The sequence below is a fragment of the Aspergillus viridinutans genome (assembly GCF_018404265.1).
Source record: "Aspergillus viridinutans IFM 47045 DNA, scaffold_2, whole genome shotgun sequence".
Taxonomy (NCBI): domain Eukaryota; kingdom Fungi; phylum Ascomycota; class Eurotiomycetes; order Eurotiales; family Aspergillaceae; genus Aspergillus; species Aspergillus viridinutans.
This window is the reverse complement of record NW_025091218.1, coordinates 2,608,451-2,621,249: the sequence shown is the minus strand read 5'-3', so window position 1 is coordinate 2,621,249 and position 12,799 is coordinate 2,608,451. Positions and strand designations below refer to the sequence as shown.

The 12,799-nt window shown below is 52.7% G+C and overlaps 5 protein-coding genes across 5 annotated transcripts; 3 read left to right on the top strand and 2 right to left on the bottom strand.

Moving 5' to 3' along the window:
* Position 1: 1 nt before the first annotated feature.
* Aspvir_004423 (beta-glucosidase H) lies at positions 2 to 2,683 on the top strand (the record flags this gene model as incomplete). The annotated part of the gene is made up of 3 exons (XM_043267651.1): positions 2 to 71; positions 171 to 777; positions 844 to 2,683. 3 exons carry the CDS (start codon positions 2 to 4, stop codon positions 2,681 to 2,683), a joined length of 2,517 nt encoding a protein of 838 aa, XP_043123586.1.
* Positions 2,684 to 3,145: 462 nt separating this feature from the next.
* Aspvir_004422 (uncharacterized protein) lies at positions 3,146 to 4,629 on the bottom strand (the record flags this gene model as incomplete). The annotated part of the gene is made up of 2 exons (XM_043267650.1): positions 3,146 to 4,501; positions 4,558 to 4,629. The coding sequence occupies 2 exons, from the start codon at positions 4,627 to 4,629 to the stop codon at positions 3,146 to 3,148; spliced, it is 1,428 nt and encodes a 475-aa protein (XP_043123585.1).
* A 2,033-nt stretch (positions 4,630 to 6,662) lies between these two features.
* met2 (homoserine O-acetyltransferase) lies at positions 6,663 to 8,279 on the bottom strand (the record flags this gene model as incomplete). Its single annotated transcript, XM_043267649.1, has 3 exons — positions 6,663 to 7,710; positions 7,764 to 8,154; positions 8,243 to 8,279. The coding sequence occupies 3 exons, from the start codon at positions 8,277 to 8,279 to the stop codon at positions 6,663 to 6,665; spliced, it is 1,476 nt and encodes a 491-aa protein (XP_043123584.1).
* Positions 8,280 to 9,313: 1,034 nt separating this feature from the next.
* Aspvir_004420 (isocitrate lyase/PEP mutase family protein) lies at positions 9,314 to 10,129 on the top strand (the record flags this gene model as incomplete). Its single annotated transcript, XM_043267648.1, has 1 exon — positions 9,314 to 10,129. One exon carries the CDS (start codon positions 9,314 to 9,316, stop codon positions 10,127 to 10,129), a length of 816 nt encoding a protein of 271 aa, XP_043123583.1.
* Positions 10,130 to 10,550: 421 nt separating this feature from the next.
* Aspvir_004419 (SAP domain protein) lies at positions 10,551 to 12,638 on the top strand (the record flags this gene model as incomplete). Its single annotated transcript, XM_043267647.1, has 1 exon — positions 10,551 to 12,638. The coding sequence occupies one exon, from the start codon at positions 10,551 to 10,553 to the stop codon at positions 12,636 to 12,638; it is 2,088 nt and encodes a 695-aa protein (XP_043123582.1).
* Between the last annotated feature and the right edge of the window lie 161 nt (positions 12,639 to 12,799).

Here is a 12,799-nt window from a genome sequence, read left to right as displayed (position 1 = left end):
CATGGTTCAGTTAGATGTCGAAAAGACCATTGAGGAGCTCACGCTCGGTGAGAAGGTAGCTCTCACAGCTGGTATGTGATCGCGCGATTCGCGTGTGATTTCCAACCATAAGCGGATCAATTTTTGGTGGTATACATCGACAATCGAGCTAACAAGAATAATGATGACAGGAATTGATTTCTGGCACTCGGCTGCCGTTCCCCGTCTCAACATCCCGAGTCTTCGCATGTCCGATGGCCCCAATGGTGTGCGCGGCACACGCTTCTTCAATGGCGTCCCTGCCGCCTGCTTTCCCTGCGCAACCGCGCTGGGCGCGACTTGGGATACTGAGCTCCTGCACAAGGTGGGCCGACTGATGGCGGAGGAGTCTATTGCCAAAGGCTCGCATATCGTGCTAGGACCCACAATCAACATCCAGCGATCTCCGCTTGGAGGCCGAGGCTTCGAGTCGTTTGCCGAGGATGGTGTGCTCTCGGGCATTCTGGCGGGACACTATTGCAAGGGTCTGCAGGAGAAGGGCGTTGCGGCCACTCTGAAGCATTTTGTCTGTAATGACCAGGAACATGAGCGCTTGGCCGTTGATAGCATTGTGACGATGCGCGCTATGCGCGAGATTTATCTCTTGCCGTTTCAGCTGGCGATGAGGATCTGCAAGACAGCCTGCGTTATGACAGCCTACAACAAGATCAACGGAACGCATGTCAGTGAGAACAAGCAGATCATCACCGATATTCTCCGCAAGGAGTGGGGGTGGGACGGTCTGGTTATGAGTGACTGGTAAGTTCATACCTGATCAATACTGAATGACTCTATGTGGCACAGAAAGATGTTGACAATTTGCAGGTTTGGAACATACAGTACTTCCGATGCCATCAATGCTGGCTTGGATCTTGAAATGCCAGGCCCGACCCGCTGGCGCGGAACCGCTCTGGCGCATGCCGTTTCATCCAACAAGGCATTTGAATACGTGATGGACGAGCGGGTTCGCAACATTTTGAACCTGCACAACTTTGTCGAGCCATTGGGTATCCCAGAGAATGCGCCTGAAAGGGCCTTGAATCGGCCAGAGGACCAGGCTCTGCTCAGACGAGCGGCGGCAGAATCTGTGGTTCTCATGAAGAACCAGGACAACATTCTGCCTTTAAAGAAAGAGAAGCCCATTCTGGTCATCGGGCCAAACGCCAAGACTGCCGCGTACTGCGGCGGCGGATCAGCGTCCTTAGATGCATACTACACGGTGACACCGTTTGAAGGCGTCTCGGCCCAGAGCCAGGGCGAGGTCAAGTTCTCACAGGGTGTCTACTCGTACAAGGATCTCCCCTTGCTCGGTCCTCTGCTGAAGACGGACGATGGCAAGAAGGGCTTCAAGTTCCGCGTGTACAACGAGGCCCCTTCGGAACCCAACCGCCAGCTCATCGATGAACTGCACCTTGAATCGTCCAGCGGCTTTCTGATGGACTACAAGCACCCCAAGATCAAGACCTTCACCTTTTACGTTGACATGGAGGGCTACTTCACGCCGGAAGAAGACGGCATCTACGACTTCGGTGTGACAGTCGTGGGCACCGGCAAGCTATTCATAGACGACGAGCTCGTCGTCGACAACTCCAAGAACCAGCGCCAGGGCACCGCCTTCTTCGGCAACGCCACCGTGGAAGAGCAAGGCTCCAAGGAACTCAAGGCCGGCCAGACCTACAAGGTTCTCCTGCAATTCGGCAGCACCCCAACATCCGACCTCGACATGCGCGGCGTAGTCATCTTCGGCCCAGGCGGGTTCCGCTTCGGCGCCGCTCGCCGCGTCAGCCACAAGGAACCCATCGCCAAGGCGGCCGAGCTAGCCTCCCAGGCCGAGCAAGTCGTCATCTTCGCCGGCCTCACCAGCGAATGGGAGACAGAGGGCCACGACCGCGATCACATGGATCTGCCCCCAGGCAGCGACGAGCTGATCAGCCGCGTGCTGGACGCGAACCCCAACGCAGTGGTGGTCATCCAGAGCGGCACCCCCGTTACCATGCCGTGGGCTCACAAGGCCAAGGCCCTCGTCCAGGCCTGGTTCGGCGGCAACGAATGCGGCAACGGCATCGCAGACGTGCTCTACGGCAACGTCAACCCCTCCGCCAAGCTCCCGCTGTCCTTCCCCGTCCGCCTCCAGGATAACCCGGCCTACCTGAACTTCCGCTCCGAGCGCGGCCGCGTCCTCTACGGCGAGGACGTCTACGTCGGATACCGCTACTACGAGAAGGTCGATCTGGCCCCTCTCTTCCCCTTCGGCCACGGCCTCTCCTACACAACCTTCTCCCGCTCGGACCTGTCGCTCGCCACCAGCCCAGAGAAACCCCAGCTGGAAGACGGCGAGCCTATCACCGCTACTGTCTCCGTGACGAATAGAGGCAGCGTGGCCGGCGCCGAGATTGTTCAGCTGTGGGTCGCCCCGCCGCCGACGGGGGTGAACCGCCCCGTGCGGGAACTCAAGGGTTTCGCCAAGGTGTTCTTACAACCCGGCGAGACGAAGAAGGTCGAGATCGTGGTCGAGAAGAAGCTGGCGACAAGCTGGTGGGATGAGCAGCGTGAGAAGTGGGCTTCCGAGAAGGGAGCGTACGAGGTGCTGGTGACGGGGACAGGCGACGAGGTGCTCAAGTCCTCTTTTGAGGTTGGGAAGACGCGGTACTGGCTGGGTTTGTAGACAGTTCGACCCTGATGGTTACGAATGATGGATGATGACTTGGTCGTTTTTCTTTTTCTTACCTTACGTTGTTATGGTTTACTCGATTCGATGACGGGAAATGATGTACCTCTGGATGAGACGAGACAAGTTGAAGAGATTGATACCAATAGATATGGTATAGTTCATTCAGTTTTCCTTTTGCTCTTACATAATTCGTAGTAGCCATACAGAACGTAAACGCTTCCCCGTCCGCCACATGCAGCAGATTTCATAAACAGCCGTAATCGAGTCGGGTAGACGCAAATATCTAGACAGATCGCAAATAACAAGTCGCAAGCAATTTGCTGTCTGGAAAACATACTGTGTAATATGCAAACTTCACAAATCAGCCATTACAATTAAGCACGCTGTCAAGCCAGATGAACATTAAGCGACGGCCGTGGTAAGGCACATTCCCGAAGCAGGGTACGACTAAGGTACTTAGCTGACGATTCGATTGAATCCCGCCGTGTCCTTGCTGCGAGACGCACTGCCGGGCCTGTGCCTCCCCATGTCCAACTTGGACATCTTCCTCAGCAGAGAATTGCTCTTGCGGGGAAGCTGAGCCTCAGACTGAGACCCGGACTGAGATCGAGAATGAGAGGGTGAATGAGTTTTGCGCTCTTTGGGATGGCGCCTCAGGCTCGCCAAGCTCTCTTTGAAGATGAGCGATCGTAGAGACCAGAAGGATGACATTTTCTGTTTTGCGGAGGCTGGTAGTGGAGATTTGTCGGACTTTGATGGGGGAGCAGCGGCGTCTTGTTCTGCAGGCGAAGTGAAGCTGCATCCGATAATGCCGGTTTTCATCTTCTCCATGACGGCGAGCTGGAGGTCGCTGTTGCGCTGTGCTTCTTCAGCGTCTGTCATGATATGGACGACGCCGCTGCTGTCGACGATGGCGGCGGGTTGGTCGTCGTGCTTGCGAATGCAGGTAGCGCCGAATCCGCCGGGGTTGGGTGGTGGATCGTTCGTTGTTAGGTCTCCGTCGCTGGTCTTGTGGGCTTCGGTGGTATTGCTCTGCGGTACAGCTGGGAAGTCCTCGCAGCGTGGTTGGTGGTCGAGCTGGGCGGCCTTGGTGCACGGTCGGGAGAGGCTCGGTGTCCTCCCGAGGTCGGGTGTGGTCTTATCTGGATTGAGGAATACTTCGACGTCATCTGAGATGGTCTCTTCGTCGGTGGAGAGATTAGGGCTGGCCTCGCCCGCCAGGAAGGCCTCTTCGGACTGTGCTGGTGGGCATTCCACGGAAATTTCTTCTGTAGTTGGGTGTTGATCTTGCACATTTGGAGCAAGGCCCTTGAGAGAAGGTTCAATACTAGACAGTCCGGTGCAGAAAGTCATGTCGCTGCAAGTTGTGGCAGGCGAGCTAGCACTCGTCGATGAATCGTGATTGGAAGAAGAGTTGAATTCATGCAGGTCGTGGAAAGGAGAAGTTGAAGGAAGTTCATTTGTCAGGCTGGAGACCTGCTGAGTATCTAGCTCAATAGCAGAGTCATACTTCCTGATGTCGTTGTTGCATTGGCTCTGCTCTCCTGGCGCTGAAACCGCAGCGTGGACCTCAACTTTCTCCGGCGGGAGGGAGGCATCATGGCAGGTCAGTGTTTGTCTGATATCATGTTCAAATTCTTCTTGCTCAATGCTCTTCGCAAGCAAGACACAAGACCAGCGGATCTCTCGCTCCAGCCAGGGAGAGATCTTGCGACGCTCAATCAGCACAGATCGGCGCCTGAAGATAATGGGTGTATGTTTCAAGTCGTAATATCTCGAGCACTCCTCTCGCCGAGCGAAGCCAGAATTTTGCTAGCATCGAGTCAACATCTAGTTCAGGTCGTCTGATTTGGTGTAGCTGCTCTTACCTGCGAGCCAAATAGAAACGAAAGAGAAGGCTTCGTCCTGATGCTCTTTCTTCTCGAAAGAGCGGGCTCCATGTTGTTGATAGTCCAGTCGAACCAGTGAGAACTGAAAGATTGTAGGCAAGCGTTGAGGAAAAGAGAGAAGAGATCAAGAAAACCGATGGATCACAGGGAGACCAGCTCTAATGATTCACGGGCCAACGTTAAGTATGCTTGTAAAATGTAGTCTGTGAACGAGGATGGCGCCAGTAATGAGAGGAGCACGAATCACACGGCTTGCCCTATGGACTGTGCAGATGGCAAGATCGTCTAGTATAATCAGTGGCGTTTATTGTCGAATGAAGTCAAACGAGTGTCGCCACGATGGGGTTGTTATGAGGCGATGGAGGGACTGGTATGCGGGGGTTGCTTGGTCAATGTCGCTCTAATAATGGAGTGAACGAAAGAACGTGGAGCTCTGCAGCTTGTGCCGAGTCTGGACAGTGAATTTATCGAGAGGCAGGCAGTTGGATATCATCAAGCTTTACTGGAAGTCAATAGTGCGATGAAACGATCGTCAGAGAGATGCAGATGAGAGGGTGGGAAACGAATGACGGTAAATGGCGTCAAGGCAAGGTTCAGGCAACCAGGCCAAAGCATGCAGAAAGAGAGATGGATAGAAACAGAAAAGAAAGTTGCAGATGAACAACAGCACATAATCTGTGGGCAAAGAAGCGAGAAAAAGCAGGGTTTAAACTTGTCAATGTGTCTGCAGAAGTAGTAGGAGTAGTACCTACGGACCAGTGAGCATAACAACAGACAGTGGAAGAAAAACAGACAGTTAGTAGTGATGGCCTAGATAGTGATGGCCTCGAGCACCAAGGTTACACTGATCAAGCTGTGTAACTCCTTCTGTCCCCAGCACATCAATCAGCAGGGAGGGAAGGAAGCACTGCCAACTGATTTGCCGGGTTTAAGACGGTGATTTGATCTTTGAGACGAGATCAACGCCTATTGAAGTCATATTCAACAACAACGTACTGTCTATATGATCTAGTCAGGTATACAGATCACTGTCTTCAACCATCTGGTTGCTTGCATCAGCCCCTCCAGACATCGTGCATCTTACTCTACTTCTCTCTCCTCAACGTACTTTTGCACTCGCAATGCGCAAGAGAAAGCAATTACTGATCATCTCTGGAGCTGCATGGGCCCAATGTTGGAGTTGGCAAGGGATCGACAGCGGAGTGATGAAAGGGATGAATCAAGGGGGTTTATGAGCAATCCGCCCTGACAACGACATGCGTTGTCAACGGCAATCTGCAGTGCTACAATGGTACCCAACGCCGTTGCGGGCTATCGATATAGCTCCAAGTCTCGACCTTCGAAGGGAGTACTACTATGGGTACTTGCGTGGTCGTTTGTGGTTGTAGAATATTGGATGACTTATTAGGGTTACTGGTTGCCTTCTACGCCGTGCGTGCGGTATGATATCATATTTCTCTATGATCTACCTCTCTAGAGAGGTACGAGTGGCATCAAACACACACCTGAGCATTCTCCGAATGGAGAAATCACCCAAGTACTACCTCTAGGTAGTAGAGTACATAACTATTCCGATTGACATCATGCCTTTTTCGTACAGTTCAAAGCTTATGAGCATCTACACACGGTCTTAACTTGTCCAAACAGCAACGACGATTGCAATCGCTATATACTGTAGATCGTATTATGCACGTCTATGCCTATGTTGAAATGATACTGCGTACTGAAAGGTCGCCCACCACCCTCAGTTAGATCTCTGCAAGCGCAGAAGAACGGGTCTGTCAGGGCTTGTATGATGGAGAGCAGTTGGATGCTTCTTTACAGCCTTACCTGTTGAATAGGTTACGAAGGAGGCAGTTGGATGCTCGTCCCTCTGATGGCTTAAGAACTGGAATCATGAGAGTTGCACCACTACTCCCCCAAGCCGCCGATGTGCTCGGAAGCAAGCACTCGAATTTCCTCGGAGCGTCTTCTCTTCACCGAGAGGAGATCCGGGACACTTGCTCCCCAACAGAGCATCATGGCGAATAATTAGAGGCTGCAATAAATGCGCCAGTGTCGATTCGGTCGATATGCGTCCCCGCTTACCAGGCAGTGATATCCTCGACCTCCGCCTCTCCGAAAGTGCTGCTTTTGATTAATTTGTTAACGCCGTCAACGGCCACTGCCCCTTCGGCAGGTGGCTTCGCCATGATGTCCGGCAGAACTTCTCGGAAGAACTCCAGGATGTAACGGTTGACCTGCTCGAATTGCAAAAGGAAAGCATCGTGACCTTCCGGGCTCTCAATTCGCTTGAGTCTCGAGTTGGGGATGCCAGCCGCGATTTCCTTCTGCTCTTCGAAAGTGAAGAGTCCATCGGTCTCGATTCCAAGAACCAGCGCTGGCTGCTCGATCTGCGATAGTGCCTCCTTGACGGGATCCTCCGATCCTGGACTGGCCCGGTGTCGTGACACATCGTGGGTGTCGAGCTTGCGTGTGATAGCAATGTAGCAATTGGCGTCAAATCGTTTCACAAACTTCTCTCCCTGGTACCTAAGATAGGATTGCGCTGAAAAGTAGGTGGGAGGCCGCTTTCTGTCACCGTTACTGACGGGAGTGCTAAAGGTCTTTGTGCCGGAGAACTGAGGATCCATATACTGGACTTCAGAGGGCTGCTGTGGCCCAGGCGAGTTGCGCTCGCTGGGGGCCCGGGAAGAGATGCCGGCCTTATGACCATCATTATGAATGGCCCAGTGTTCATTCGGCGGAGTCGGCAAACGCTCGGTGCCATTGATATTCTGTCTCTTCGATGGATCGGGAACGTTTCTACCAAAGCGAGACTCGAAAGAATTGCGGCTTCGGTAGGTCAGAAGAGCGGACATGCGCGCCGCTCCCAAACCGGTGGCTGGAGGGTCATCGAATGAATAATACCCGTCCTCATATTTGGGGTCACTGTAGATGCTTTGCCGCTGAGCTTCACCCCAGCTGATGCACCACGCCGAGTGGCGGGCAGAGGTGGCAATTGGTACAATCGCCCGGACGTAGTCTTTGCCGAAATAGGCGTACTCAAGGGTCAGCATGCCGCCCATGGAACCGCCGACGACGGCTGCAATCTGCCGGACGCCCAGATCGTCAAGGACCATCTTATGAATTCTACTTCGGTCAGCAACCTCACGACTCAAGTTTTGGTGTATGTGCCCACTAACCTCACGTCATCGCGGACAGTGGTAAGAGGAAATTCAGGTCCATACAGCCCTTTTTCGGGATTGCCATCCTTATAAGTTACGGCACTCGCACTTCCGTAAGGACTACCCAGGCTGTTCAAACAGATGACGAAAAATCGCGATGTATCAAAGGCTTGACCGGGACCTCCGAGCAGGGGTCCCCACCAGTCGGCCACATCGGCACTTCCGCTCAGAGCATGGCAGATCACCAGCACGTTGTTACGGGTGGGGGACATTTCACCCCGCGTTGTGTAGGCGACCGGGACATTGTGGAGGGTCACACCCGATTCCAGGGTAAATGACGGAATAATAGCGATAGACTGATCAGTGATGAGTTTCGCATATGGGTTTTCAGGCAAGGAGGCAACTCTCTCTACGGGATTTAGTAGCTGTTCACCAAGATGTCATGGAAATGAGGGGCAACCACAGAAGGGCGAGAGTGTGCAATGGGGGATACTGACGGAATTTTCCAGGAGCGCCATTGGTTTCAGGCGCCATTATGAGCGTGTTGACGCAAGAAACGTAACAATGAATGGAAAAGCAAGAAATAACTGAAATAATAGGGAATTATTCTCAGAATTGATGAACCAGCGACAAAAGAAGACGTCGAGAGAAAAAAGTTCAGAAAGTACAGAGGTAGAGACGAATACCTTAACTCCGAAAATCGGGGGGGGGGGGGGGGTCCACTATGACTCTGCGGGGAGTATCTCGTCATATTGAACCTATCAGAATGTCTTCGTTTTCATAAAAGCGGTGAGAACACATCTGCCACTACTATGATACCGCCTTCTGATGACTCATGATTGCTTAACCAGTTGGCGATAGATGCAAATTAGGGTAATCGGCTACCCTAAAAGCATAAGAATATGCTAACTTCGCAAGGAACCTGTCATATCAGGTTGGCCCTTCTAATTTCAACTCACTTAAGGATGGGTAGCCGTAAGGAAGACCTATCCAGAGATCTTGGGGGAATGATTCCTTTACTGAATCAAGGAATTCACGAGTTGTCTATCCTTATGTGCTCACTGGGCAGACCATTCCCCCGATTGCAGAAGAGATGGTTTTTGATTCTTTCACAACTACAGAAAGCTTCGCAGAAGGGAAGAACACTGGATGGCTTACACGTCTGGACCACGTAGGAACATGTTGGAAGAGAGCTGGACAAATTTGTACTGCATGTTTGAGACCTGAAGAAGCTTGCTCTTCTCATACTGTGGACCTACCACAGTTTCTCTGATTGACAATTGCATCTCTTTCTGCTGCCTATTCAAGAGTTATAAAAGAGGTCGCAACTAGTCTGTCTTGTCCTCTGACTAGCCAGTTTGAGAGCAATAGTAAGCTCCATCTCTATCGAATACGAGGACCCCCGCATCAATGAAGAGTCATCGGCCCCTCGTATATAAAGATACAGATTTCTCCTTCAACAGAAGCAGTCGCTTGTATATTCTGCTTTGTGTAATATACCTCTTGTTCGCAATCTCAAAGGTGCTCTAGACAATAGAAACCAGACGCTCACCGCTATCATCCACAACATGACAACCAAGAGCATGCAGAACGACCTTGCAGTCAAGTTTCGCAAGCTACATGTTCCCGGAGAGCCCTTGGTTCTTACGAACGTCTACGATGCCGCAACCGCCTCAATTATTGCCGAGCATCCCTCGACGAAGGCGATCGCTACCGCCAGCTACGCCGTTGCCGCCTCTCAAGGCATCGCAGACGACAAGTTGACTCTGTCCCAGAATCTAGCGGCTGTGCGCTCGATTGCCGCTGTTCTGAAGGCCAACGGTGACGGCCTCCCACGCATCCCGTTGACAGTGGATATGCAAGACGGCTATGAAGACGTCGCCGCTACAATCAGAGAAATTATCGCTCTGGGAGCCGTCGGCTGCAATCTCGAAGACTTTGATAATGCCAACAATCGACTGCGGCCGATGTCACAGGCTGTGGAGCGGATTCAGGTTGCCATGCAGGCTGCGAGGGAAGCAGGGGTGCCTGATTTCGTGATTAATGCGCGGACAGATGTCCTTCTCAAGCACGACGGGAAAAACGGAGGATCAATCGAGGATGCAATTGAAAGGGGAAGAGCTTACCTGGAGGCTGGGGCTTGTACAGTGTTTGTCTGGGGTGGATCTGCAAGGGGAGGGGTGTCCAAGGAAGAGATCCAGAGGCTGGTTGAAGCTTTTGATGGAAGACTGAACGTCAAGATGACCTTACAGGAGGGATACTTGACGGTACCAGAGCTCAAAGAAATAGGGGTTGCCCGGATCAGTCTTGGACCTGAGTTGTATCGCGCTGCAATGGAAGCATTTAAAGAAAAAGCTGATGCGGTGTTGGGTTACTGTGGGTAGAGAGATCTCCTCAAGGATATATATCTTAGTGAACGATTTCGAACTCACGCTATTTCGAGAAATGTATTGTTACATACTGAAAACCACTCCATATTATTGTCAAGAATGGTATTTAAGGTCTACAATAACAACATGGACTCTTCGTGATTGTTTATTGCTAGGGAATCGGACTAACCTATTCTGGCAATTCACTCTCGAGTCCACTATCCATACTGGGTAAACTGGGTTCCAGCACTAGTACGTAAGTAGCCTAGCGCCTACATCATTCCACCTACTGCTTCCAACAACCAACACTTGCAGCTACCCTGTACTGCAAGGAATCGCATCTCGCAGTCATGACCACCACTACCTAGCCCAACTCACAAAAAATTCGATAAATTATACATGCTCACATCCTGCGAAGACGCGCTACTCCGCCACAATGACTGATTATTGGAGTTGGAAAGTGACCGATCTGAAAGCGGAGCTGAAGCGGCGCGGTATTCCGCAGACTGGTCTGAGAGTCAAACAAAATTTTATCGACAGGCTTCTGGAAGAAGATGGCAAGCAAGATGTTGAAGCTCCGAATGGCGAATCGCCAATTTCTCAAGATGCGCCTGGAAATATCGAGCAGGCAAAACCTGAACAGCCCGTGCAAGGACCCGACGCCGTCGATTCTAAACCGGAAGAGCCCAAGCCGCAGGTGACAGCTCCGGAGTCTGAAGAGCCCAAAGAGAACAATGAAGTGAAGCGATCGCCTGAACAGCCTGCGCAAGAATTCGAGGCCGTCGTTTCTCAATCGGAAGAGCCAAAGCCGCAGGCGACAGCGCCGGAGTCCGAAGAGCCCAAAGAGGACAGAGAAGTGAAGCGATCGCCTGAACAAGGACAGGAAGTGCAGCAGCCGGATGTACAAAACGAGCAACCTAAGCCCGAGCCTCCAGTGGAGGGACCGACGACTGATACAAAAGCGGAGGTACAAGCGGAGGAGTCATTACAGCAGACACAACCTGAAATTTCTAGCGAGGAATCTAAAGTCAATCAGGCTGCAGATGCCGGAGCTGGCGGTGAAAGCAGTGCGCCTTCACTTGCGCCACCACAGCTAGAAGCTGAGCACCCTGCCAAACCGGTCGAGCAGGCTCCCGGAAGCGCAGAACCGGTGCAGCCTGCTCCTGCAGGACTGGACTCTAAAGAACTTCCGGATTCTGCTGAGAAGACTGCGACCCAGGTATCTGCGGCGACTACCGGGCTGTCAACGCCCCTCCCCGTGGAGGAGATGATCGAAGACATCCGGAAGCGGAAGCGCCGCAGTCAAACTCCGATTCCAACACCGGAGGCGGTTGCAAGCAAAAGGGCCAAGGCACAGGAGGATTCGCCTCGAGTTCTACTGCCTGAAGACCGGGATGTTATGGATGTGGAAGAGAGTCCTGGAAAGAAGGCCGCCACCGCCTCTGAAGAGAACGAGCAAGCCCGTAACCAAAATGGAGATGCACGAAATGCTCCGAATACTGATGCGACTCGCCGTGTATCAATAAGTGATGATGTGCGGACGAAGGGAACTGCGCCTATCAAGCAAGATGCTCGTTTCAGAGACCTTTTTGCACCTGCAGACAGAGAGCAGATTCGCCCCCCATCACCGCCGGCAGATACAGTAATGGAAGATGCCGAGGTCGAGCCCGCGCTACATGTCGCGACCGAAGCGCTGTATATCGATGGACTGATGCGCCCTCTCCAACCTACTGCACTTAGAAACCATCTTGTCAGCATCGCAACAGCCCCTGGCTCATCACCGGATCCTGACGTGATCGTTGACTTTTATTTGGATCCCATCAAAACGCACTGTTTTGTAAAGTTCGCGAATATATCGGCTGCCTCGAGAGCGCGAACAGCCTTGCACGGTGTTGTCTGGCCCAATGAAAGCAACAGAAAATCTTTGTTTGTCGATTTCATTCCCGAGCAAAAGCTGCAGCAATGGGTCGCAAGGGAGGAAGGATCGCGCGGGCGCGGTGGTCCCCCGCCTCGTTGGGAAGTCCGGTATGATCGGACCGACGATGGTGTCGAGGCTGTTCTACAGGAAGTGGATGCCAAGGGTGTCGCTTCGCGTCAGGCTCCCGGTCGAGCCTCGACTGATTTCTCTCGTCCCCCTCCCTTGGGCCCCAGAGCAAGCATGGGTAATAAGGACAGACGGCCTAGCGGCCCTCCACCCCCAGAGCCTCGTCCTAGACCTGGGCAAGGATTCAAGCCGCTGGATGACCTCTTTGAATCTACTACAACTAAGCCAAAGCTCTACTACCTCCGTGTCCCGCGCGAAGTGGCCGACCGACGTCTGGATCGGTTTGATGACATGCTGCGGAAGGGATCATTCCCGCGGCGTGGCGGCGACGAGAATAGGCGAATCACTTTTGAAGACGGTGACTTCTTCGTTGACAACGGACCGGAGTATGGTGGCCGTGGCAACGGACGGCGCCGTGGCCGGGGTCGTGGAGGCGGCATGGGCGACTCGTGGAGAGATGACCGACGAGGCCGGGACTAACGCCCAGAGATCTTTGACGGCTGTAAGGCTGAAAGACAAAAATACTGTATTACCTACATCGCATCAAAAGTGCCACTTCGCGGGGCTTGGGAGTGGGGGGGGGTTTGCTTTTATTTCACTGATTTGTTTTCTTATCAACGAGACGAACGATCGCACACGTG